The 27,396-nt window shown below is 51.0% G+C and overlaps 1 protein-coding gene across 3 annotated transcripts in view; it reads left to right on the top strand.

Moving 5' to 3' along the window:
• The window catches only part of bmpr2b (bone morphogenetic protein receptor, type II b (serine/threonine kinase)), a 490,709-nt gene that overhangs the window by 442,087 nt on the left and 21,226 nt on the right, over positions 1–27,396 (top strand). For all 3 annotated transcript variants that reach the window (XM_072483685.1, XM_072483695.1, XM_072483676.1), the window contains exons 7-9: positions 20,325–20,439; positions 21,728–21,888; positions 22,624–22,771. In XM_072483685.1, the coding sequence (XP_072339786.1) occupies positions 20,325–20,439; positions 21,728–21,888; positions 22,624–22,771 (424 nt within the window). The remainder of the gene's footprint in view (positions 1–20,324; positions 20,440–21,727; positions 21,889–22,623; positions 22,772–27,396) is intronic.

The following is a 27,396-nucleotide window of genomic DNA, read 5'->3' as shown; positions in this document are numbered from 1 at the left end:
AAGGGATGGGTCGGACAGGTATTCCATTCGGGGCTGGATGCAAAGAACAGAGGGGTGGCAATACTGGTGGGGAAGCGGGTGTCGTTTGAGGCCAAGAATATTGTAGTGGATAATGGGGGTCGATACGTGATGGTGAGCGGTAGGTTACAGGGGGTGTGGGTGGTATTGGTGAACGTCTACGCCCGGAACTGGGATGATGCTGGATTTATGAAGCGCATGTTGGGGCGGATTCCGGACCTGGAGGCAGGAAGCTTGATAATGGGTGGGGATTTTAACACGGTGCTGGACCCAGCATTAGATCGCTCCATATCTAGGATGGGGAAGAGGCCAGCTGCGGCCAAGGTGCTTAGGGGGTTTATGGACCTGATTGGGGGGTAAGATCCGTGGAGATTTGCTAGGCCCCTGGCCAGGGAATTTTCTTTTTTCTCTCACGTGCACAGAGCCTACTCCTGGATAGATTTTTTTGTTTTGAGCAGGGCGCTGATTCCGAGGGTGGAGGGAACGGAGTACTCGGCCATGGCTGTCTCGGACCGCGCCCCGCACTGGGTGGAGCTGGAGTTGGGAGAGGAGGGGGACCAACGCCCGCTATGGCGTCTGGATGTGGGATTTCTGGCGGATGAGGATGTGTGCAGGAGGGTGCGGGGGTGCATTGAAAGGTATTTGGAGGCCAACGAAAATAGGGAGGTGCAGGTGGGGGGTAGTGTGGGAGGCGCTGAAGGCGGTGGTCAGGGGAGAGTTAATCTCCATCAGGGCTCACAGGGAGGGGAGAGAGGGCAGGGAAAGGGAGAGATTGGTGGGAGAGATCCTAAGGGTGGATAGGAGATCTGCAGAGGCCCCCGAGGAGAGACTACTTAGGGAGCGGCGAAGTCTTCAGGCGGAATTCGGCCTGTTGACCACGGGGAAGGCAGAGGCACAGTGGAGGAAAGCACAGGGGGCGACGTACGAGTATGGGGAGAGGGCGAGCCGAATGCTGGCGCATCGGCTCCGTGGGAGGATGGCAGAGAGGGAGATAGGTGGAGTCAAGGATGGCGGGGGGGCTACGGTGCGGAGTGCGGTGAAAGTGAATGAGGCATTTAAGGACTTCTATGAGGAGCTGTACAGATCACAGCCCCCAGCGGGGGAAGAGGGGATGCAAAGGTTTCTTGATCAACTGAGGTTCCTGAGGGTGGAGGGGCAGGAGGTGGCTGGTTCGGGGGCGCCAATTGGGTTGGAGGAGCTGGTTAAAGCACTGGTGAGTATGCAGGTGGGGAAGGCCCCGGGGCCAGATGGGTTCCCGGTTGAGTTTTACAGGAAGTATGCGGACCTGTTAACCCCGTTGCTGGTGAGGACTTTCAATGAGGCAAGGGAGGGGGGGGGACCCTGCCCCCGACAATGTCCGGAGCGCTGATTTCTCTGATCCTGAAGCGGGACAAGGACCCACTGCAATGTGGGTCATATAGACCGATCTCACTCCTCAACGTGGACGCTAAGCTGCTGGCAATAGTGCTGGCCACGAGAATTGAGGACTGTGTCCCGGGGGTGATTCATGAGGACCAGACGGGATTTGTAAAGGACAGGCAGCTAAATACCAATGTGCGGAGGCTCCTAAATGTGATTATGATGCCATCGGTAGAGGGAGAGGCGGAGATAGTGGCAGCTATGGCCGCGCAGAAGGCCTTTGACCGGGTGGAGTGGGAGTATCTCTGGGAAGTGTTGCGGTGGTTTGGGTTTGGGGAGGGGTTTATTGGTTGGGTTAAGCTTCTCTATCGAGCCCCGGTGGCGAGTGTGGCTACGAATCGGCGGAGGTCGGAGTATTTTCGGCTGTATCGAGGGACAAGGCAGGGGTGCCCCCAGTCCCCCCTGTTTGCATTAGCAATTGAGCCTTTGGCCATGGTATTAAGGGAGTCCAGGAAATGGAGGGGGGTGGTCCGAGGGGGAGAGGAGCATCGGGTGTCGCTGTATGCGGACGACCTGTTGCTGTATGTGGCAGATCCAGTGGAGGGGATGGTGGAGGTCATGCAGATCCTAAGGGAGTTCGGGGACTTCTCGGGCTACAAGCTCAATGTAGGGAAGAGTGAGCTCTTTGTGGTGCATCCGGGGGATCAGGGAAGAGGGATAGACGACCTACCGTTGAGCAGGGCGGAAAGGAGCTTTCGGTACTTGGGGATCCAGGTAGCTAGGAGCTGGGGGGCCCTGCACAAACTTAATTTGACGCGGTTGGTGGAGCAGATGGAGGAGGACTTCAAACGATGGGATGTGTTGCCACTCGCTAGCGGGCAGGGTACAGTCAATTAAAATGACGGTCCTCCCGAGGTTTCTTTTCATGTTCCAGTGCCTTCCTATTAGGATTACCAAGGCCTTTTTTAAGTGGGTAGGTAGGAGCATCATGGGTTTTGTGTGGGCAAACAAGACCCCGAGGGTAAGGAGGGGGTTTCTGGAGAGTAGTAGGGACAGGGGAGGACTGGCGTTGCTGAATCTGGAGGGCTATTATTGGGCAGCCAACGTAGCGATGATCCGTAAGTGAATGATAGAGGGAGAGGGGGTGGCATGGAAGAGGTTGGAGATGGCGTCCTGCAAAGGAACGAGCCTGAGGGCGCTGGTGACGGCACCGCTGCTGCTCTCACCGACGAGGTACACCACGAGTCCGGTAGTGGCGGAAACACTAAAGATCTGGGGGCAGTGGAGACGGCATAGGGGGGAGGTGGGAGCCTCGGTGTGGTCCCCGAACCGGGAGAACCACCGGTTTGTCCCAGGGAGGATGGATGGGGGGTTTCGGAGCTGGCATCGGGCAGGGATCAGAAGGATGGGGGACCTGTTTATAGACGGGACGTTTGCGAGCCTCTGGGTACTGGAGGAGAAGTTCAGGTTACCCCCGGGAAATGCGTTCAGGTATATGCAAGTTAGGGTGTTTGTGAGGCAGCAGGTGAGGGAATTCCCGTCGCTCCCGGCACAGCGGATCCAGGACAGGGTGCTTTCGGGTGTATGGCTAGGAGAGGGCAAGGTTTTGGCGATATATCAGGAGATGAAAGAAGAGGGGGAGGCTTTGGTGGAGGAGCTGAAGGGCAAGTGGGAGGAGGAGTTGGGGGAGGAGATTGAAGAGGGTCTTTGGGTGGATGCACTGAGTAGGGTCAATTCCTCGTCCTCATGTGCCAGGCTCAGCCTGATACAGTTTAAGGTTGTTCACAGAGCGCATATGACGGGGGCGAGGCTGAGTAGGTTCTTTGGGGTGGAGGGTAAATGTGGGAGGTGCTCGGGAAGTCCGGTGAATCACGTCCACATGTTTTGGTCGTGTCCTGCACTGGAAGGGTTCTGGAGGGGTTTCGAGAGGACTATGTCCAAGGTGGTGAAAGTCCAGGTCAAACCAAGTTGGGGGCTGGCACTATTTGGGGTGGCGGACGAGCCGGGAGTGCAGGAGGCGAAAGAGGGCGGCATTCTGGCCTTTGCGTCCCTGGTAGCCCGGCGGAGGATCTTGCTATTATGGAAGGACGCGAAGCCCCCCAGTGTGGAAGCCTGGATAAATGACATGGCAGGATTCATTCATTAAGCTAGAGAGGATAAAGTTTTCCCTGAGAGGGTCTGCGCAGGGGTTCTTCAGGCGGTGGCAACCGTTTGTTGACTATCTCGCAGAGCGCTAGAAGGAGCTCGGTCAGCAGCAGCAGCAACTCAGGGAGGGGGGTATTTCTTTCGGGGTGAGGGATATTTGGATGGGTGGGGGAGGATTTTTTCCCCAGGTAGTATTTGTACAAACATAGGGAGAGTTAATATGTGTGGGAGAAACCCATTGTATGGGTTCTGTAATATGTTTGCTTGACATGATTACGTTTTGTTTTGCTCTTTTATCTTTTTTCTTTTCTGTTACCGGGGGTGGGGTGGGGGTGGGGGGGTTTAACTGGTTGAAAGTTTTTGTTGGAAAAACTTTGAATAAACATATTTTTTTTAAAAACTGCACACTGTGGTAAACTATCTAAAGAGTTTCTTTAAAAAGTGTCACTATGACTACTACAAAAAGAATTCGTAACCACAGTGACATCACCCGAGGAAAACACCATAATTTCTCCAACAAAATGTAGTGAGTGGAGGATAATACAAATGGTGTGTGTAAAATCAAATCTCGTCATTGATGCGACCATCAATTCACGAGAAGACACGTGGAGAAGTAAACCGTGGTTTTAATCAGCTTAGAACTGAGCCTGCCTGTGACCGGTACAACACTGAAGGCTCTTATACTTCCTGTAAAGGGGGTAGAGCCATGGGCGGAGCCAGTACATGCCCCAACATATCCCCTGTGGGTGAAGCCACACAATGGCCCATAGGTAGAGCCCACAGGGTTAATAACATAACACAGTGCACTGGTGAATTATCAGTAATTATCCATTCACCACAGTCACTTCTGGCAGTGCAGTCTTCAGGCAAAATGGATATGGGAATTACCAAAATATCTAATTCTGGCTAGGCATGTTGTGCCACTATATGCAGACCTCCTGGGGGAGAGGGATCTCTGCTGCCTGTTGATGGAGAGGATGTGTTTTTAATTAGCATATATAAATCAACAGCTCCCCTTGCAGGGCACTCAACACTACTACACCAAAAGGGCCTATCACTGAAATTCAATGTGACTGAGTTCATGAATATTGAAAAAATAATAAAATGTAGTTCACATAAAGATGTCAGAGCCCATGGTGTACGTAACAACCTCAGACCAGCAGGATGTGTTAGTGAAACTATTAATTGTTCACAATATCTTCAGCTGAGAAAGAGAAGAGGTAATGTAAATGTCACAGACCAAACATGCAATATATACTTCTGATGATCACACACCAGTTGTACATTGATGGAATGGTGGCCGTTGCAGTTTATAAACATTAGGGACTGCTGCCATGGAGTTCATATAATCACATGGGTCCCGTCTGTTGAACCATGCACTTTTTGGCAGCCTGAGATGTTGGCGAAACTGGTGAATCTCGCAGCTTGGCCATCTTAGTTCAGAGCAAAAACAGAAAATACTGGGCAATCTCAGCAACTCTGACAGCATCTGTGGAGAGAGAAGGGAGCTAATGTTTCGAGTCTGGATGACTCTTTGTCAAAGCTTTGTCAAGAGTCATCCAGACTCGAAACGTTAGCTCCCCGACTCCGCTACCTATTGGCAGTCTGTCTTGTTTTCGTACCCTGGCAGAGAATGCTCTGCCGAGGCCACACTTAGCCACATTTCCTGCACCGAGGACCTCGGGGATTGGGACCTCCCGCCCTCCCGACGCAACCCCCTGATTCCCCCCAACACCCCAATCCACCTGTTGGGAGGGGTTCTTGGGGGTCCTCTTGCATACTGGCAAGGCACCCCTGGGCCCAATCCCCGGCTCGGGCACAATGCCAACTTGGCACCCGGCAGTGCCCCTGCCAGTCTGGCAGTGCCACCTGGGCACCCTGGCAGTACCCATGTGACACCAGCAGTGCCAGGGTGCCACCCTGCCCGGAGGTCAACCGCCTTTCAGATCGCCTGGGACACCTGCATGAGTGTAGTGGTGTCCTTCTGGACAATATGGGCAAGAGCAAGAAAATACCAATCCTGTAGCTCCAGGAGTGTGGCTTTCAGGCGACAGGAATGGCGCAGCACTATGGCAGGTAGACTATGTATGTTGCACTCACCTCAAAGTCACAAAAGAACTGAGGTCCGACTTGTGCACATCATTCCTTTTCAAACAGGTTTGAGGCAGATGCTATTTCCCGCTGCCGTGATGAAAGATTGCAACGCATGCCGAGATTCTGACAAGCAGATGTTTTAATGAGCATTCATGAGATGTTAATGAGGGCACATGGCATTCACGCCGCTAGGCAGCGGGATAACCGACCTGCCATTAACCGTCCTTTAACCCGCCATTGAAAGAATTTCAAACTGTTTGTATGCCGGTGGGTTTCTGCATTTTTGCATCTCGCTAGATTCTCCTCCTCCGCCCGCCATAAAACCCGCCACGCTGGGGCTGGAATAATTCCGCCCCATGATTGGATGGCTGGGGCTGGGAGGGAAGCACATCACCAAACACAATCACATTTTCATTAATTAGCTCAAAAATGGGCTGATTTTTCACCACACAGATATCCAGGTCCCTGTCCCAGCCCTAACTGAAATCAGGTAACCTGACACTGGCTCGGGGGGGGGGTTCTGACCCATGTTTCTACCAATGCAACTAATGTTTGCCAATGCAACTGAGCCACAAAGGTTGTCCAACTGGTAGCATTTTCAAATGGGGTAACTTATTCAGAGTCCTAGATCACAACCCCCAGACAAGCAAGCGGAAGGAATATTTGGGATTGTAGTTTTCTGGGTTGAGACAGCTGGCCTGAAGTCATAGACCCCAATGCTTTCTATGGAGTCTGAGTTCAAAGTATGCATGCCTCTTTTAAAGAATAAGTAAAAATTTGACAAGAGTTTTTGTATTTCCATCTGCAAAAATGGGGCAGCGATTTGAACAGAATATGCTTCCCCATCATTTGAAATAATTTTTAGAAGTCGGGAACACTGTATAGGAACGTTGTATATTGCTCAAAGAAGTGAGTGGCTGAAACACAGGAGTGTGTGTCACTGACATTTTCGACCAACACTGTGCCTGGATGACTTTTGTAGCAAATTTCAGCAAAAATATCCCTGCTGACGCAGAAGCAAGTATAAAGCATGCTTGCTTACTGCAAAGAGGAGGCAACTAAATGAATAAGAAGGACACACCTCTCCTTCTCTCGCTCATAATTGTATAAAAATGTCTCAAAACACCTCGCGTACAAGGGCTACTTTAAAGTCCAGCGTCTGTCATGCAGTCAACAAAGCAGCTATTTAACTCGAAATGACTATGGAACGAAGGATGGAGTGAATCTGTTTTTGCTGTAGTTTATTGGGTATAACACTAGGCGAACTCTCTGGTCTCTTTCAAAACTAAGCCATGGAATATTTTGGGGTAGGAGCATGTGGTGGTGGTCAGCAATGCACACTCTAATTTTATTTTGGAGAAAACGGCCAATTCTCAAGTACACAGGCACTTTTAATTTTTTTGTGCGGCAGCTTACAGAGACTGATTTGTGCGCAGCCTGCATGAGAACTCCAAATTTGTTGCACAGCCCTGCAGATTAAAGGAAGCATTGGTGGTTGGGCACCTTGTTTTAATATCTCACCTGAAGGATGGTAACTTAGATATTGCAGCAACTGGCAGTCACCTCAAGACATTTATCCAACTCCCTAGTTTGGGTCCAGACACACATCCTTTATCTGGATCTAATAACTTGGTCAATATTTATACCTGAACCAAAATCACAAATAAACAAATTTTGTGGTCCTTAATGACACTTCTCTTTTGTTGGACCTTGATGGTTTAAATTGGCTACCACATTCCCTACTTTATAACAGTGACTACACTTCAAAAGGACTGAGGGATGTTCTGAGATTGTAAGAGCGCTATATCATTGCAGAAACAAAATACTGTGGATGTTGGAAATCTGAAATGAGAACAGTAAATGCTCAGTGCATCTGGCAGCATTCCTGGACGTGAATACAAAATTAACATTTCAGGTCAAGGTCAGGTCATTTCTGAAAAATAAATACAAGAGGGTTCTTCTTTCTTCGAGCAGGCTGAGTTATCTACGTAATATTTGTAGTGTTTAAGTATTATAGCAATGGTATTAAAGAAAACAGTATGGTCAATAAATCGATTACCAGCAACCATTGTGTAATTGTGCTTTAAGGGGCTGACACCTCATACTTCTGAATACAGAACAGTCCCTGTACCTATTCCACCTGGTCAGCCAAAGGCTTTCTGAAACCCTGAGCATAAAATTAACATGAGGTTCTTCAAGGTACCGTTATTTATTTAGAGGGCCACCTCTAAATATGGTTGGTTAGAGTAAAGAAATAATAGACCATTTAGCCCCTTAAACCTGTTCATCCATTCAGTTAGGTTATGACTGATATGCATACTTTGCCCCATTTCCTTAATATCTTTAGATTACAATAATCTATCAATCTCCACTTTAAAATTGGCAATTGATCTAGCACTTGCTGTTTTCAGAAGAGAGTCCCAAACATCTACCATCCTTTTTGGGTAGAAATATTTCCACATTCTTCTCCTGAAAGATCTAGATCTAATTTTTAGACTATACTCTCATGTCCTAGATTCCGTTACCAGTTTCTCTCTCTCTCTTCTGTTCTCCTTAATATCTTCAAATTACCCCATAACCGTCTGAATTTCATGGAATACATCTCTAGTTTGTGTAATCATTCCTTGTAGAATCATAGAATAGTCTGTTTAAAAAAAAAAAAAAATTTTTTTAATTAAGGTTTTCATAAAATATCAATAACAAAATGAAAAAAGAACCCAACAGGGTTAAGTACAAAACACAGTCTAGAAAAGCAACCCTCCATACCCCCCTCCCCCCTGCACATAAATAATAAATTAACATTAACACCCCGACTTAACACAACAGGTATATACCCCCCTCAGACCCTCCAGTGTAAATAACAAAAACAAAAATAAAGTAACCCCCCACCCCCCGACCTGCTGCCATTGACCAATGTCTACCGTTCTGCCAGGAAGTCTAAGAACGGTTGCCACCGCCTAAAGAACCCTTGTTCTGACCGTCTCAAGGCGAATTTCACCCTCTCCAATTTAATAAACCCCGCCATATCGTTGACCCAGGATTCCACGCTTGGGGTCCTCACACCCTTCCACTGAAGAAGAATCCTTCACCGGGCTACCAGGGACGCAAAGGCCAGAATACTGGCCTCTTTCGCCTCCTGCACTCCCGGCTCCTCTGTGACCCCAAATATTGCGAGCCCCCAGCCCGGTTTGACCCTGGATCCGACCACCCTCAACACCGTCCTCGCTACGCCCTTCCAAAATTCCTCCAGCGCTGGGCATGCCCAGAACATATGGGTGTGATTTGCTGGGCTCCCTGAGCACCTAACACACCTGTCCTCACCCCAAAAAAACCGGCTCATCATTGTCCTGCTCATGTGTGCCCTGTGCAGCACTTTAAACTGTATGAGGCTGAGCCTCGCGCGCGATGAGGAAGAGTTCACCCTCCCTAGGGCATCTGCCCAAGTCCCTCCCTCAATCTCCTCTCCCAACTCCTCCTCCCACTTACCTTTCACCTCCACCACTGAGGCCTCCTCCTCCTCCTGCATCACCTGGTAAGTTTCGGAGATCTTCCCCACTCCCACCCACCCCCCCCCGAGAGCACCCTGTCCTGTACTGTGTGTGGCAGCAGCCACGGGAATTCCACCACCTGCCGCCTGGCAAACGCCCTTACCTGTAAGTACCTGAAGCTGTTCCCCGGGGGGGAGCCCGTACTTCTCCTCCAGCTCACCCAGGCTCGCAAACTTCCCATCCACAAACAGGTCCCCCAACCTTCGTATCCCTGCCCTGTGCCACCCCGAAAACCCTCCATCTGTTCTCCCTGGGATGAACCGGTGGTTCCCCCGTATTGGGGTCCACACCGAGGCCCCAGCTTCCCCCCCCCCCTGTGCCACCTCCACTTACCCCAGATTTTGAGGGCAGCTGCCACCACCGGGCTCGTGGTATACCTCCTTGGAGGGAATGGCAGCGGCACCGTTGCCAGTGCCCCCAGACTCATACCCACACAAGACGCCGTCTCCAGCCTCTTCCATGCAGCCCCCTCCCCCTCCATCACCCACTTGCGCACCATCGTCGCATTGGCGGCCCAGTAGTACCCACAGAGGTTGGGCAGCGCCAGCCCCCTCCATCTCTACTTCGCTCCAGGAACACCCTTCTCACCCTCTGAGTCCCTCGCGCCCACACAAACCCCATTATACTCCTGTTAACCCGCCTGAAAAAAGGCCTTCGGGATAAACACGGTGAGGCACTGGAACATGAACAAAAACCTTGGGAGCACCGTCATTTTGACTGACTGCACCCTACCCGCCAAGGACAGCGGGAACGCGTCCCACCTCTTGAACTCCTCTTCCATTTGCTCCACCAGCCTTGTGAAATTAAGCCTATGCAGGGCCCCCCAGCTCCTGGCCACCTGGACCCCCAAATACCTGAAGCTCCTCTCCGCCCTTTTTAATGGGAGCTCGCCAATCCCCCTCTCCTGGTCCCCTGGGTGAACCACGAACAGCTCGCTCTTCCCCATGTTGAGCCTGTACCCCGAGAAATCCCCAAATTCCCTAAGGAGCCTCATTACCTCCGGCATTCCCCCCACCGGGTCCGCCATATATAGCAGCAAGTCGTCCGCATAGAGCGACACCCTATGCTCCTCCCCACCCCACACCAACCCCCTCCAGTTCCTCGACTCCCTCAGTGCCATAGCCAGGGGTTCAATCGACACCCCTGCCTCGTCCCTCGGTGCAACCGAAAGTACTCGGACCTCCTCCTGTTTGTGGCCACACTTGCCATCGGGTCCTCATACAACAGCCTAACCCACCTGACAAACCCCTCCCCAAACCCAAACCTCTTCAGCACCTCCCACAGGTACCCCCACTCTACCCTATCGAAGGCTTTCTCAGCGTCCATCGCCACCACTATCTCCGCCTCCCCTTCCCTCGCCGGCATCATGATAGCGTTCAAAAGCCTCCGCACATTCGCGTACAACTGCCTCCCCTTCACGAACCCCGTCTGGTCTTCGTGGATGATCTGCGGCACACAATCCTCAATCCTCGTGGCTAAGACCTTCGCCAGCACCTTGGCATCTACGTTTAGCAACGAAATCGGCCTGTAAGACCCACATTGCAGGGGATCCTTGTCCCGCTTCAGGATCAAGGAGATCAGTGCCCGGGACATCGTCGGGGGTAAAGCCCCCCCTCCCTTGCCTCATTAAAGGTCCTAACTAACAGAGGGCCCAACAGGTCCATATATTTTTTTATAGAATTCGACCGGGAAACTGTCCGGCCCCGGTGCCTTCCCCGCCTGCATGCTTCCTATCCCTTTGGTCAGCTCCTCCAGCCCAATCGGGGCCCCCAATCCCGCCACCTGTCCCTCCTCCACCTTCGGAAACCTCAATTGGTCCAGGAAGCGGCCCATCCCTCCCTCCCTCCAGTGGGGGCTCGGACCGGTTCAATTTCTCATAAAAGTCCCTGAAGACCGGATTGCTGCCAACCCCACTCCACACCACACTCCCTCCCCTATCCTTAACTCCCCCGATCTCCCTAGCTGCGTCCCGTTTCCGAAGCTGATGCGCCAGCATCCGGCTTGCCTTTTCCCCATACTCTGAAGTCGCCCCCTGGGCCTTCCTCCACTGCACCTCCGCCTTCCTGGTGGTCACCAGGTCGAATTCGGCCTGGAGGCTGCGCCTCTTCCTCAACAATCCTCCCTCGGGCACCTCCGCATACCTCCTGTCTACCCTCACCATCTCCCCCACCAGCCTCTCCCTCTCCCCCCGCTCCCTCCTCTCCTTGTGGGCCCTAATGGAGATCAGCTCTCCCCGAACCACCGCCTTCAGCGCCTCCCATACCATCCCCACTCAGACCTCCCCATTATCATTGGCCTCCAGGTACCTCTCTATACTTCCTCGGACCCGCTCGCTCACCTCCTCGTCCGCGACCAGCCCCACCTCCAAGCGCCACAACGGGCGCTGGTCCCTCTCCTCCCCAGCTCTCAGTCCACCCAATGCGGGGCGTGGTCCGAAATGGCTATCGCTGAGTACTCGGTGTCCTCTACTCTCGCTATCAGCGCCCTGCTCAAAATAAAAAAGTCGATTTGGGAATAAGCCTTATGGACATGTGAGAAGAATGAAAATTCCCTAGCCCCCGGCCTTGCAAATCTCCAAGGGTCCACCCCTCCCATTTGGTCCATAAACCCCCTCAGCACCTTAGCCGCCGCCGGCGTCCTAGCCCTCGAGCAATCCAGTGCAGGATCCAACACCGTGTTAAAGTCTTCCCCCATTATCAGGCCCCCCACTTCCAAGACTGGGATCCGACCCAACGTGCGCCGCATAAAACCCGTATCGTCCCAATTCGGGGCATACACATTGACCAGTACCACCCTCTCTCCCTGCAACTTATCACTTACCATTACGTACCTACCGCCATTGTCTGCCACAATGCTTGACGCCTTGGATGACACCTACTTTCCCACCAAGATCACCACCCCTCGATTTTTGGCATCCAGCCCCGAATGAAACACCTGACCTACCCACCCTTTCCTCAATCTTACCTGGTCTGCCACCTTCAAGTGTGTCTCCTGGAGCATAACCACATCCGCCTTCAGCCCCTTCAGGTGCGTGAACACGTGGGCCCGCTTGACCGGCTCATTCAGTCCCCTTACATTCCAGGTTATCAGCCCGATCAGGGGGCTACCCGCCCCCCTCCCCCACCGACTAGCCATAACCCCTCCTCGGCCAACCATGCGCCCGCACCCCACTCCCGGCCCGTTCCCCACGGCGCCAGACCCCCGTCTTGACCCCCCCCCCCCAAAATCGCACCAGCTCCCCCTTGACCAGAGCAGCACCAACTCGATTCCCCCCCCCCGCGGGGCTAGGACCCATCCTAGCTGTTTTACTCCCCCCATTGCACTTCTGCAAGTCAACTGACTCCTGCTGACCCCGACCACTCCCGCCTCTCCTTGGACTCCTCCCATTGTGTGACACACCCTCCTCTTCTGTTCCCCATCCACAGGCTCTCCCCCTCCCCCTTCCATCCTAAGCGCGGGAAACAACCCTCGCTTCCCGGTCCCGGCCCCGCCCCCTCCAGTCTTCAGCGCGGGAAAAAGCCCGCGCTTTCCACCTACCCGGCCCCACCACCTCTGACGCAGCTCCTTTTACAGGCCCAGTCCCCTTACCCCCCGACTCGGGCCTCCCTCTCCCCCGCGGGGCGCCATCTCACCGCTGACCATCCACCCCTGTTCCATTTGCTTGCCCCCCTCCAAGAGCCCCCCCCGACCAACCCAACCAAAACAGTGCCCAACCCGCCCTAACCACCCTTACCGCCCAGAAAGAGAAAAACACAAAGAAAAAGAAACCAAGAGCAAAGGACCCCCCCTCAAAAAGTAACATATCAACCGCAATCCCCAAACGCCCATCCCGACCCTCAATCTGTGTCCAACTTCCTGGCCTGAACAAAGGCCCACGCCTCCTCCGGAGACTCAAAATAATGGTGCCAGTCCTTGTAGGTGACCCATAGTCGCGCCGGCTGCAACATGCCAAACTTCACCCCCTTCCTGTGCAGCACCGCCTTCGCTCGATTGTACCCGGCCCTCCTCTTCGCCACCTCCGCACTCCAGTCCTGGTATATTCGAACCTCCGCGTTCTCCCACCTGCTGCTCCTCTCCTTCTTGGCTCACCTGGGCACACACTCCCGATCAGCGAACCGATGAAACCGCACCAGCACCGCCCGCGGAGGCTCGTTAGCCTTGGGCCTCCTCGCCAGCACTCTATGGGCCCCTTCCAGCTCCAGGGGCCCCTGGAAGGACCCGCTCCCATCAGCGAGTTCAACATGGTGACCACATAGGCCCCCACGTCCGGCCCCTCCAGCCCCTCCAGGAGGCCCAGAATCCGCAGATTCTTCCGCCTCGACCGATTCTCCATCTCCACAACCGCTCCTGCCATTTCTTGTGGAGCGCCTCGTGCGCCTCCACCTTTACCGCCAGACCTAAGATCTCGTCCTTGTTGTCGGAGATCTTTTGTCGGGCCTCGCGGATCGCCACCCCCTGGGCCGTCTGTGCCTCCAGCAGCTTATCGATAGAAGCCTTCATCGGCTCAAGCAGGTCCGCTTTAATCTCCCTGGAGCAGCGCTGGATACCCTCCTGTTGCTCCTGCGCCCACTGTATCCACGCTGCCTGGTCTCCGTCCGCCGCCATTTTGTTCTTCTTCCCTCACACCTTCTTCGGGTCCACCACCACCTTTTTAGTCACCCCGCTCCTGGTAAAAGCCATATACTATCGGGGAATTGTTGTAATCTCCTTCCCACACCGGAAACGTCGAAAAAGTGCCGTTGGGGGCCCTGAAAAGAGCCCAAAAGTCCATTTCAGGCAACACATTCCAGATTTTAACCATTGCTTCATTTTATTGCCTTTGGTTGTTTTGCCAATCACCATAAATCTCTGTCCTCTAGCTCTCAACCCTCTGCCAATAGAAACAGTTTCTCTTTATCTACTCTGTCGGAACCCCACATGATTTTGAACTCTTCTATGAAACCTTCCCCAAGGAGAACAATCCAGCTTCCGAAATGGGATATCCAGAATTCGACACAATACTCAACCAATGTTTTGATAATGATTCAACATAACGTATTTTCTTTTGAACTTATTACCTCCATTTATAAAGCCCCAGATCCAGTATGCCCTCTTAACCATTTTTTAACCGGTCCTGAATGATTTATGCACATGTGCCCCCAGGTCTCTCTGTTCCTGCGCGCCCTTTATAAAGGAGTCCAGCTGGTATTCTGGTAAACCTCCCTGCACTCCTTTCAAGGCCAATGTAACCTTCTTGAGATGTAGTATCCAGAATTGCTCACAGTAACCACGACTTTGTATTGTTGAAGTATGACTTCCACTCCTTTGTATTCTAGTCCTCTAGATATAAAGGCCAGAATTTCTTTAAAAAAATTTTTTTTCCAATTAAGGGGCAATTTAGCACGGCCAATCCACCTACCCTACACATCTTTGGGTTTGGGGGGTGAGACCCACGCAGACACGGGGAGAATGTGCAAACTCCACACGGACAGTGACCGGGGCCAGGATCGAAACCGGGTCCTCGGTGCCGGCAGCAGAGCTAACCACTGCACCACCGTGCCTGCCCCCCACAGAATTTTGTTTTGATCATTTTCTGTAACTGTAAATGTAATCGTGGGGAGGTGGTGACATAGTGGTATTGCCACTGGAGTAGCAATCTAGACACCCACGGTAATGCTCTGGTGACCAGGGTTCGAATCCCACCATGGCGGGTGGTGACCTTTTTTTTTGAACATTCAATTAAAAATCTGGAATTAAAAGTCTGGGATAGCACAGTGGTTAGCACTGTTGCTTCACAGCACCAGGGTCCCGGGTTCGATTCTCGGCTTCGATCACTGTCTGTGCGGAGTCTTCCTGTGGCTGCGTGGGTTTCCTACCGGGTGCTCCGGTTTCCTCCCACAGTCCAAAGATGTCCGGGTTAGGTGGATTGATCACGCTAAATTACCCCATAGTGTTTAAAAGTTAGGAGGGGTTGCTGGGTTACGGGGATAGGGTGGAGGTGTGGGCTTAGGTAGGGTGTTCTTTCAGGGGCCAATGTAGACTCGATGGGCCGATTGGCTTCCTTCATTAAATTCTATGATTCTCATGATGACCATGAAACCATTGTCGATTGTCATAAAAACCCATCGGAAGCGCAGCACTGTGGCGCAGTGGGTTAGCCCTGCAGCCTCACAGCGCCGAGGTCACAGGTTCGATCCCGGCTCTGGGTCACTGTCTGTGTGGAGTTTGCACATTCTCCCCATGTTGGCATGGGTTTCGCCCCCATAACCCAAAGATGTGCAGGCCAGGTGGATTGGCCACGCTAAATTGCTCCTTAATTGGAGAAAATTAATTGGGTACTCTAAAGTTGTTTTAAAAATAAAAACCCATCTGATTCACTAATGTCTTTTAGGGAAGAAAATCTGCCGCCCTTACCTGGTCTCGTCTACATGTGACTCCAGAACACAGAAATGTGGTTGACTCTTAAAGTGCCACTCAGTTCTAGGGCAATTAGGGATGGGCAACAAATGCTGGCCTTGCCAGCGATGCCCACATCCCATGAAAGAATAAAGAAATAATTTTTTTTTTTTATTGATCTCCATACCTGAATCCCCAAATATCTTAAAACGTCCGCTGTTTCTAGCTTTTTATCAGTTTGATAGTACTCTGTTTTATTCTTTTTGCTTCAGTAGATGACCTCTCATTTTTGTACATTGAAATCCATTTGACAGAGTTTTACACATTCATTTAATCTATCGATATGTCTGTCATTTTATGCTTCAGACCTACACTGTTTACAGTGCCACCCATCTTTGTGTCATCAGAAAATTTGGGTGCATGACTTTCTTTTCCTGTGAGCACCACTTGGGCGGCACAGTAGCACAGCGGTTAGCACTGTTGCTTCACAGCATCAGGGACCCGGGTTCAATTCCCGACTTGGGTCACTGTCTGTGCGGAGTCTGCACGTTCTCCCTTTTTTGCGTGGGTTTCCTCCAGGTGCTCCGGTTTCTTCCCACTCGTCCCAAAATACGTGCTTGTTAGGTGAATTAGACATTCTGAATTCTCCCTCATGTACCCGAACAGTCCCCGGAGTGTGGCGACTCGGGGATTTTCACAGTACCTTCATTGCAGTGTTAATGTAAGCCTACTTGTGACAATAATAATGATTATTATTATCATAGTCTGCCATTTAAGAGCATCTGCCCATTATCCCTACGCTCTCTGCCTTCTAGTGTTCAACCAATTTCCTAATAAGGTAAATAATTTGCCTCAATTCCACGGGTTTCAACTTTAGCTAACAATCTCTTATGCAGAAATTTATCAAATGCCTACTGGATGTCCCTACGCATAACACCTATTTGCATTCCCCTGTCCACTATTTTAGCTGTTTCTTCTTAAAAATTGGCATCTTTTTTGCTGAGCAACCATTTGGCGTGGAAGCTTCAGAAAAGGCTGGTCTTGAGAATAAAATCCATTGCTCATTAAAAAGAGCCACTCTTACTTTTTATCCCCTTTGTCAACAGGCCACCAATGACTAATCCTTGTATAGGTCTCTGCTAACCTCACGTTATGGGACCAGGTCCACTTTTTCACCTGCGATGCCCCATCGAGAAATTAAGTGCGAATATTGGACAGTGACCGTTGAGATTCACACAACAGTGTAAATGAAGATGTGCCTTCCAGTATCTCATATGAGAGTTTTCTCAGTTGAACACTTCCTTCTGAATTCGCACTAATGGAATGACAAAGGAATGTGGTGGATACCTATTGGGGAGATATTTCACCATATTTCTCGTGCCCTCACTCACCACTTCCTGACTTTTAACCCCAGGGTGGCAGTGCCAAGGTGCCAGCTGGGCAGTGCCAAGGTGCCTGTGTTCCAGGGGGAGGGCCAGGGAGACACCCTCCACTTACCCTGACTACCCTGGGATCTCCGGTGGCCCGAGAGACCCCCCCCGGGTGCCGTTCTGCCTGATCCACGTTTGTCTGGACCCGCACTGATTGGCACCTGGCTGTAGCCTCCCTGGGGAGGCCGGTGAATAGCGTGAGGTTGGTGAGTTCCATGCAAGTAGGTCATAAGCTTTATGACCTACTTCCGCGAGCATCATTCGGTCACGCCCATTTGGGGCGGGTTTCCGACTCAGACGTCTCACAGGGTGGCGGAGAATTTCACGAAGGTTGGAGGCTTTACGAAGGCTTATTGGAGGGCTTTCCCGGCATTCACCGCCCACATTGCGCTCAAGCGAGAGCCCAGCGCGGCTGGAGATTCGTGCCAAGTGTGTTAGCGATAACTCTTGTGTTCCTGGTGCGCAGTATAAATATAAGGCTTGGGGGGAGGGGGAAGGTCGGTGTTTAAAATTTGAAGAATCAGTAAGCCTATGCAATCGGTCTCCGCACAATCGATTGCACAGCAATGCTATTTCCCTACAAATGTTTAAAACTTCTTAGATGGACTTCCGATGGCAGCCATCCGTATGGGGGGGCGGGATTCTCCCCTACCCGGCGGGGCGGGGTGTCCCGACGGGACGGAGTGGCGTGAACCACTCCGGCGTCGGGCTGCCCCAAAGGTGCGGAATCCTCTGCACCTTCAGGGGCTAGGCCCACCCCGGAGTGGTTTGCGCACCGCCGACCGGCGGGAAAGGGGCCTGGCACCCCGCCAACCAGCGCCGAAGGGCCTCCGCCAGCTGGCGCGAGTTGGTGCATGCGCGGGAGCGCCAGCACGTACTGGCGTCATCCCCGCGCATGCGCAGAGGACTTCGCTTACGCACCGGGAATGGCGGACCGATACAGCCTCCGGTACGGAAGGATAGAGTGCCCCCACAGTACAGGCCCGCCCGTGGATTGGTGGGCCCTGATGGCAGGCCAGGCCACCGTGGGAGCACCTCCCGGGGCCAGATCCCCCCGCGCCCCCCCAAGGACCCCGGAGGCCGCCCGTTCCGCCAGGTCCCGCCGGTAAGGGACCTACTCCAATTTACGCTGGCAGGACTAGCCAAAGGCGGCGGGACTTCGGCCCATTGCGGGCCGGAGAATTCGGGCAGCCCTGGGGTCCATTGAGTCGCGCCGGACCCCGCCATTCTCCGAGGTGGGCGGTGCAACTCACGCCGGGTCAATTTTGGGGGGTCCAGAGAATTTGGAGGATGGTGGGGGCGGGATTCACGCCGACCCCCGGCGATTCTCTGACCCGGCGGGGGGGTAGGAGAATCCCGCCTGGGGTCTTTTTGAGAGTGAAAGGTGTGTGGGTGCCCAGGGAAGGTAATACTCCTCTGGTCAGTCTGGTGCATGGATTAGAGGACAAAAAATGTCACAAGAAAGAGAGGGCAGCTGGGGCAGGGCAGTTTTTGTGGTGTGCCACAGGTCAAGATGGCAGAGGGCAAGGGGGCATCGCTGCCCACCAGTCGATGGAGCAACTGGTGGAGTTTTTAAATAATCAGTTCCAACAGCAAAGGAAGGAGGCCTCGGAAGACCTGGCTAAGATAGTGGAGGCGCTTAGGGCGGTGATTGAGAAAGTAGGGCAGAGGCTGCAGGCTCAGGGCCTGGCGATTCAGGTGGTCGAGAAGGCAGTGGGGGAACATGAGGAGCAGATGGCCTCGTTGGCAGCGGAGTTGGGGATGGTGGTAGACAGCCAGAAGAGGCTGAGAGAGAAGTTGGAGGACCTGGAGAATCATTCCAGGCGACAGAATGTAAGGATAGTTGGGATGCCCGAGGGTATCGAGGGTGCAGATGCCGCCAAGTATGTGGCAAGGATGTTGAGCAGTTTATAGGGGAGTGGACCTTTGATTGGCCCCTCGAAGTGAATTGGGCGTACAGGGTGCTGAGGAGGAGACCGCAGTTAGGGGGGGGAGTTTAGTTTGAATCAGGTGCATAGAGAGAGAGTGGAGCAGGAAGAGAGTGCAAGGCTGGTCCAGGAGATCTTGAGGGTGGATAGGAGGTACTCGGTGGTGCCGGAAGAGGGGTTGTTGAAGGAGAGGCAGTAGCTCCAGATGGAGTTTGGGCTAGTATCGACGGGGAAGGCGTTGGGGCAGTTGTGGAGGGCCAAAGGGGCAGTGTATGAATACGGGAATAAGGCAAGTCGGATGCTGGCCCATCAGTTGAGGAAGCAGGCAGTGGCTAGGGAGATTGGTAAGTGAGGGACGAGGGGTAAGGTAGTGATGGATCCGAAGGGGTGAATAGGGTATTTGAGGCCTTTTATCGGAGGCTTTACGAGTCGGAGCATCTGAGGGGTAAGAGGGGATGAGGAGGTTCCTGGATGGGTTGGAGTTTCCCAAGGTGGAGGAGGGGTGGGTGCAGGGCCTGGAGACCTCGATTGGGTTGCAGGAGGTGATGGATGGCATGGGGGCGATGTAGGCAGGAAAGACCCAGGGTCCAGATGGGTTCCCAGTAGAGTTTTATAAGAAATTTGGGGCGGAACTGGGGCCACTGCTGGTGAGCGGGTATAATGAGGCGAGGGAAAGGGGTGAACTCCCCCCTTACTTTGTTGCAGGCTTCTTTCTTCCTGATTCTTAAAAAGGATAAGGAGCAGTGCGGGCCATACCACCAATATCGTTGTTGAATGTTGATGCCAAGTTATTGGCAAAGGTGCTTACATCAGGGATTGAGGATTGCGTGCCCTGGTTGAGGATTTGTGAAAGGAAGGCAGTTGTCTGCAAATGTCCGGAGGTTATTGAACTTGATTATGATGCCCTTGGGGTGGCGGAAGGTTGAGGTAGGCAAAACACCTGCCCTGCTACAGCTCTGCCATCATTCCATGAAAGTCAAAGATTGCGTGCCCTTTGAAGGGACTTGAGCACAACATCTGGAAAGTGCAGCAATGTCAGAGATGGCGTGCTGCAAATGAGATGTGAAACCCACCCACTCACTGCCTGCCAGGTGGTTCTTAAAGAACCCATCGTACATTTGGAAGGACAGGTGAGTTGTCTCAGTTTCTTGGCTTACATTCTTCCCTCAGCAACATCACTAAACTCTGAGGAACTAGTTATTCTCTTCCTTTTTCTTTGTAGGACCCTGTTGCCCTACCATGGCTGATACCATTGCCGACTAATGAAATCATTGATCTTGCAAAGCACTTGGGATATTTCAGTGATGTACCATGCAACAAATGATTTCATTTCTAATTTTTGGCAAATATGTGTTGTAGAAATTCAACTGGTTGTGCAAATCTTTATTGTTCATTTTAATATGTTTGTGTGTTTCCTTGTCAATTAGGGTTCATTGTGCAAGTACCTGAGTTTGCACAGCAATGACTGGGTTAGCTCCTGCCGCCTGGCGCACTCCATCACCAAGGGTCTCGCCTACCTTCACACAGAACTGCTACGAGTTGGTGAGATATAGTAAAAGTCATTAGGATTTACCCTTCTTACTGTCATACTGCCTGGTTGACATTTCATGATTTGCTATTTTTTTTGTCTTGTGTGTGTCGAACTTACTGATATATTTTGAAGTTGTGTCATTTGAGAGCTGTGAAATTTGATATTCAATAGTATGTGCTGTGGATATTAAGACTTTACTCAAAATCACCAACTTTTTTCCGCAAGTTAACAATTCCCATTTTAATACTGACCCTTCGATCTAGTGAGGTAGGATCTGCAATGACCAGCTGCCCAATTTTGTTTTTAAAGTTCTAGAATCGTGAGAATGGGGATAATTTTGAAAAATGGAAGCTAAGTCACTGCATTTAAGATATGACCAGTGTCATGATCGCACATGCACAAGAGGCCAGTCTTGAGATCCCCCCCCCCCACATTACTTTCTACCATTGTCTGTGCATTTGCCATTTGCTTTGCTGGGGTCTTCCTATGGTCGTCTTATATTTTCTCTGTCTCTTTCTCTCCCTTCATGCTGTGTAATTTTCTACTTCTCTTTCCCTCAGAACAATGAGGATGGCTTCAATCCCTTTAGCTTGTTGCTCTGTTCTGAGTATTCTGCCAAGTTCTCAGAATGATAGGTTGCTGACTGGGAGCTTGATGACAACAGGACACAACTGAACTGTTTGGTTGCCTTTAGAGGGATTGCTCCTTGAGGGCACTGTCCTCTATGTCTGCTTGTGCCAGATAACCTGGCTTAGCCATGGTACTTCTTTTATCGCAATAGGAACTTAGAAACAGGAAGAGGTGTTTCAGCCCCTGAACCTGCTCCCACCATAGAATTAGATCATGGCTGATCTATACCTGAATCCATTTTCCCCATATCTTTTCTCCATATCTATTGATATCCTTGCCCAACAAATTCTTGATCTGAATGTTGAAAACTCTAATTGACCCAGCATCCACAACCTTTTGGAGGAATATTCCAGATTTCCACTACCTTTTGAGTGAGAACGTGCTTCTTGATATTACTTCTAAATTGCCCTCTTTGTTCTGGATTCCCTTACCAGAGGAAATTGTTTCTCTTTATCCACCAGTATATCCCTTTTTCTTACTTTTAAACACCTCCGTAAGATCACATGAAGAGTTACAAGCTTGGGTGAGGCATAAGAGTGTGATTGATGGCATGAGACAGTACCAGTGAAGTGTCAAGTTGTATCAGAAGAGGATGGCGAAGGTTTGGAGGAAAGCAAATAGAGACATTGGCTGTGCATTCTAATAGTGAGAAATTTATGACTCCTCCAGATCAGTATAAGTCAGCTATTACACACCGGGACCTCAACAGCAGGAACGTGTTGGTGAAGAATGATGGAACATGTGCCATCAGTGACTTTGGACTTTCCATGAAACTGACTGGCAATCGACTGGTTCGACCAGGAGAAGAGGATACTGCAGCCATCAGTGAGGTGAGAAGCAAAAGCGTTTGTGCAGGTATAATAGCATATTTTCTGGGGATTTAAAACACAAGGGGGCACCATTATCAAGTGTAAAGGAATAAGTAATACACTTCCTGATGTGTGCCTGTTTTGTACAGGTAGAAGGCAATGTTTCAGGGGTACTGGGGCAATACACTGCCATTATATTCTTCTGCAGTGTCGTCTTTCAGTGGTTCCAGACATTTTGTGAAGCTACTGCTGTGATTATGTTGATTAACAAGGGAATTGTTGCAATTCTAAACTGAGAGATTGACAGCATCACGTGACTGATTGGTTTGAAGCTCAGTTGCTGTGTAACTATAAAAATGCATTTATACGACTGCCTTGTCTCACCTATATCAGCCTACATGGCCTGTCGGAAAATGTTGCTGCTCAAAGCCTTGACTGATAGTAGTGAATGCTCATAGCAATAGGCTTTCCTGTCTCTTTGCAACATCCCTCTCCTTAAACTGCAGCTATGAGCATATTGATGTGTTGCTGCTTGATTATGTCTTGATGCCGGGCGGCACTGGAAGTAATCTGTTTGGTCTGAGGCTTGAGGGGACCTGATTCCTAGTCAATGACCTGCTCCCACATGGCGCTGTCATTCAGTCAATTGGATTCAGCTGTGTTGCATCACCCAATGTTTGTTGTGTGAAGCAATGAAAACACAAGAGATTTTTCTCTGCTGGTGGTGATGTCTCTTTCTAATCTTGTCTTCCACAGGTTGGCACAATCCGTTATATGGCACCCGAGGTGCTAGAGGGGGCTGTAAACCTGCGGGACTGTGCATCCGCTCTCAAGCAGGTGGATATGTATGCATTGGGCCTCATCTACTGGGAAATATTTATGAAGTGCACAGATCTTTTCCCAGGTAAGAAAATAACAACACCAACTTGCATTTCTGTAGTGTCTTTTACAAGGTAAATCATCTTCAAGATGCTTCACAGGAGTGTTATCAAACTAAATTTGACATTGAGCTACATAGAGAGTTATTAGGATAGATGGCCAAAAACTTGATCGAAGAGTTAGGTTCTGAAGTATGTCTTAAGCAAGGAGATAAAAGTGGAAAGGTTTAGGGAGGGAATTTCAGAGGCTGAAGACATGCCACCAATATTAGAGTGATGAATAATGAGGATGTGCAAGAGTCCAGAATGGAAGTTTGAAAGTTCTCAATGAGTCATAAGTTATAGCAATTCAATGGTGGCAGAAGGGGTGTGGTGCAGGAGGTGGTAGTGGCGAGGTGATGGAGGGACTTTTAAAGTCAAGATGTCACAGGAATCACAGAAAATGGACGGCACAGAAGGAGACCATTTAGCACATCTTGTCCTTGTAGGTCGACAAAAAGCTACCCGGCCCTCTCAACATTATTTTAAATGTATTTTATTCCAAACTTATATAAAAGGCTACAAATAAAAAACAATTTGGGGAGCAAACTCCCAAACAAACAACAGTTTGTAGAAATGTTTCCCTTTTTCACCTGCCCGCAACGAACAGCTCTTCAAACACTGCCACGAACATCCCCCACCTTGCCTCAAAGTCCTCCGCTGTATCCCTCAATTCGTTTTTGACCTTTTTCAGCTGAAGAAAGTCATGTAAGTCCCCCACTCAAACAGAATTCTTCGCTGGGCAATCAGAGAAGTGAAGGCCACTATGTCAGCCTTCCTCTCCACCATCAGCTCCAGCTTCTCCGATATCCCAAATATCGCTACCAAAGGGTCCGGCTCCACCTCCTCCCCCACTATCCTTTTTAGCGCCACAAACACTCCTGCCCAGAATCTCTCCAACTTTTCGCAGCCCCAGAACATGTGTGCGTAGTTCGCTGGTCCTCGCCCGTACATATCGCACTCGTCTGCTACCCCCTGAAAGAACCCACTCATTCTTGCCCTAGTCATATGCACCCTGTGTACCACCTTGAACTATATCAGGCTCATCCTTGCACACAACAAAGTCGCATTTACCCTTCGTAGAGCGCCTCATTCCATACTCCTCAGTTTATCTCCCCTTCCCACTTTTTAATCTTCACCACCTGCTCACCTCCCTGCTCTCTCAGTCACCCGTATATGTCTCCGTACCTTCCCCCCCCCCTCCACATCCAGAAGCAGCAGACACTCCAACAGGGTGTACCTCAGCAACCTGGGGAACTCTTTCCAAACTTTCCACACACAGTCCCTTACCTGCAGGTACCTAAACTCACTTCCTCTCGGGAGCTCTCCCCTCTCCTTCAGTTTCTCTATCCTGGCAAACCCCTCTTCCAGGTAAAGATCCCTCACCTTAACCAGTCCCACTTCTCTCAGCTACCTATACATACCATCTATCACCCCCGGTTCACAACCGTGGTTTTCGCACAGCAGCGCCAGCACCGACCTCCCTTCTAGCTTTAAATGTTTCCTCAGCTGGTTCCAGACCTTTACTGTGGACTGCACCACTGGGCTCTTTGCATATTTCCTTCGCGCCACTGGCAATGCCGCCGTCACCATAGCCCTCAAGCTGGACCCCCTACAGAATCCTTCTTCCATTCTAACCCATTCTGCACCCTCTCCTTCCACTACCGCCTCACCTTCTCCACCTTCGCCGCCCAGTAATAGTGTAGCAGGTTCGGCAACGTCAACTCTCCCCTCTGCCTCTGTCTCTGTAACAGGGTCTTCTTAATTCTTGGCACCTTCCCTGCTCATACAAAATCATATCCAGTTTTCAAAAGAAGGCCTTTGTGGTACAAAGATCGGAAGTGTCTGGAATATGAACAGGAACCTCGGCAGAATGTTCATCTTCACCAATTGGACCCTCCCTGTCAAAGGCAAGTGCAATGTGCGCCACGTCTTCAGATCCTCCCAAACCTCCTCCACCAGCTTTGTTAGATTCCATTTATATAGCATCGCCCATTCCCTCGCCACCTGATTTCCCAGGTATCTAAATCTGTCTCTGGCCACCTTGAATGGCAAACCCCGTAAGTTGGCTCGCTGACCCAACTCGCCCACCGGGAGCAAATTACTTTTCCCAGAGGCTCTAGCGCTAGTTCAAACAACAACGGTGACCAAGGGCACCCCTGCCTTGTTCCTCTGTGCAGTTCAAAGTTTCGTGACCCCATGTCCTTGGTCCGTACACTCGCCTTTGCCTTCGGTGCCACGTATAACAGGCGCAAGGAGGGGTGCAGTACGAATACGGTGAGAAGGCGACCCAGGCCACAAATTCGGCCCATACTCGAATGATCCCAGGACAGGTGCAGCCACTCCACCCGGTCAAATGCCTTCTTCTGCGTCCATGGACACCACTACCTCTGGTACCTGAGCTCTCGACAGGGTCATGATCACATTTAACAGCCTCCTTAGATTACTAGAAAGCTGCCTGCCCTTTAGGAAACGTATCTGGTCCTCTGCAACCACACCTGGGCCACATCCTTCCACCCTTCCTGCCACCAACTTAGCCAGCACTTTCACATCCATATTAAACAGCAATATGGGCCTGTACGACCCACATTCCAACGGGTATTTCACCTTCTTTGGTATTAATGTGATTGTTGCCTATGTCTCCGGCAGCTCCCCTTCTCCAACGCCTCATTAAACGCCCTCAAGAGATGTGGTGACAGGTTTGTTGCAAACTCCTTTTAGAATTCCACCAGGTAACCATTGGGCCCCGGGGCCTTCCCCGACTTCATACCCCTTATACTATCCAATACCTCTCTCAGCCCCAAAGGCTCCTCTAGTGCCTGCCTCTTCTCTTCCTCCAATTGTGGAAACTCCAGTTTGTCTAAAAACCGTCCCATGTGCCCCTCTTCACCCACCCCCCGGGGCCACCCTGTACAGATCCTTATAATAATCCCTAAATGCCTCGTTTATCTTCCCCGGCTCCAACACCACATCCCCTGCCCTAGTCCGCATCTTCAATATTTCCCTGGACTCGGCCTGCCTTCGTAGCTGATGCGCTAACATTCGACTCACCTTCTCACCGTATTCGTGCTGCACCCCCCTCTTTCCTATGCAGCTGTCCTACTGCCCTCCCCATCGTCAACCTATCAAATTGCCCCTGAAAGTTTTTCCTCCTCGCCAATCCCTCCGTGGTGGGTGCCCTCGAGTACTCCCTATCTACCTTAACTATCTTGTTCATTGCCGTTCATATTTCTCCCTCCGTTCCCTATCCGCATGTGCCTTGAACGAGATAATCTCCCTCCGGACCACCGCTTTCAGTCCTTCCCAAAATGTGGCCGCCAACACCTCCCCATTTTGGTTCAATTCTACATAATCATTAATCACAGCCTGCACTTTATCGTAAAACCCTCTATCTGCCAAGAACCCCGAATCGAGCCTCCACCCCGGCCTCTGCTCCCATCCCAATCTATGCCGCATTTCCACCCAATGGAGCTTATGGTCCGAGATTACTATCCCCGCGTACTCTGCCCCCTCCACCCAACCAAAACCTCCCGGCTCACCACAAAAAAGTTGATTCTTGAATACACACTATAAACATGAGAGAAAAAGAAACACTCCCTTTCGCCTGGGTTCTTGAAACGCCACGGGTCCACCACACCCATCTTTTTCATAAACCTGCGCAGCTCCTTTGCCATTCGTATCCTACCCATCGACCTGGGGCTCGATCTTTCTGCTCTCTGCTCTAGGGCACAATTAAAATCTCCTCCCATAATCAACTGGTGCATGGTCAAGCCTGGGATCGCTGCCAGGAACCCCCTCATAAAATCAACATCGTCCCAATTCAGTGCATATATATATTCACCAGTACCACCGGCATCCCCTCTAATACCCCGCTCACCATCACATATCTCTCATCCGGGTCCCTCACTTTCTGCGTGCTCACAAACCCCATTTTCTTGCTTATCAAAATGGCCACCCCCCACGACTTTGAATTAAACCCCGAGTGGAAAACCTGTCCCACCCATCCCTTTCTTAGCCTAACCTATCCTTCACGTGGAGGTGTGCCTCATGCAAAAAAAAACACCTCTGCTTTTAAACTCCTTAGACGTGCAAAGACCTGAGACCTTTTCACCAGTCCATTGAGCCATCGCATGTTCCATGTTATCAGCCTCTCTGGGGCCATGCGCTTCCATTCACCGCTACCAACCGCCATCCTTCCCTTTTGGCTCTATCCCTGTTAATTTTACCCTCGACACCTGGCCCACCCAAGCTCCCCACTAAAACTTGTGCTTCTCAAAACTTCCGGTACATTATTCATGTCTTCCTTTGTGAAGACAGAAGCAAAGTACAAATTTAGTTCCTCAGCCATTTCCTATTTAAAATATTTTTATTCTCCTTTTTCACATTTTCATCAAATTTAAACCCACTAACAATAATCAATCAACAATAACAAATATAGGGGGCGATTCTCCGATATGGAGGCCAAGCGTTCGCACCGTCGTAAATGCCGTCGCGTTTCACGACGGCGCGAATAGGGCCCGGGCACGACCTATTCTGGCCCCCGCCAGCTCTCTCCTGTGTAGCCTCAGCTGCAACAGGGCAAGACCACTCTCTGAAGATTTAAAAGTTACAA

Source organism: Scyliorhinus torazame, chromosome 2, assembly GCF_047496885.1.
Source record: "Scyliorhinus torazame isolate Kashiwa2021f chromosome 2, sScyTor2.1, whole genome shotgun sequence".
In the NCBI taxonomy this organism is placed as follows: Eukaryota; Metazoa; Chordata; class Chondrichthyes; order Carcharhiniformes; family Scyliorhinidae; genus Scyliorhinus; species Scyliorhinus torazame.
This window is presented reverse-complemented; position numbering and strand designations above follow the sequence as displayed.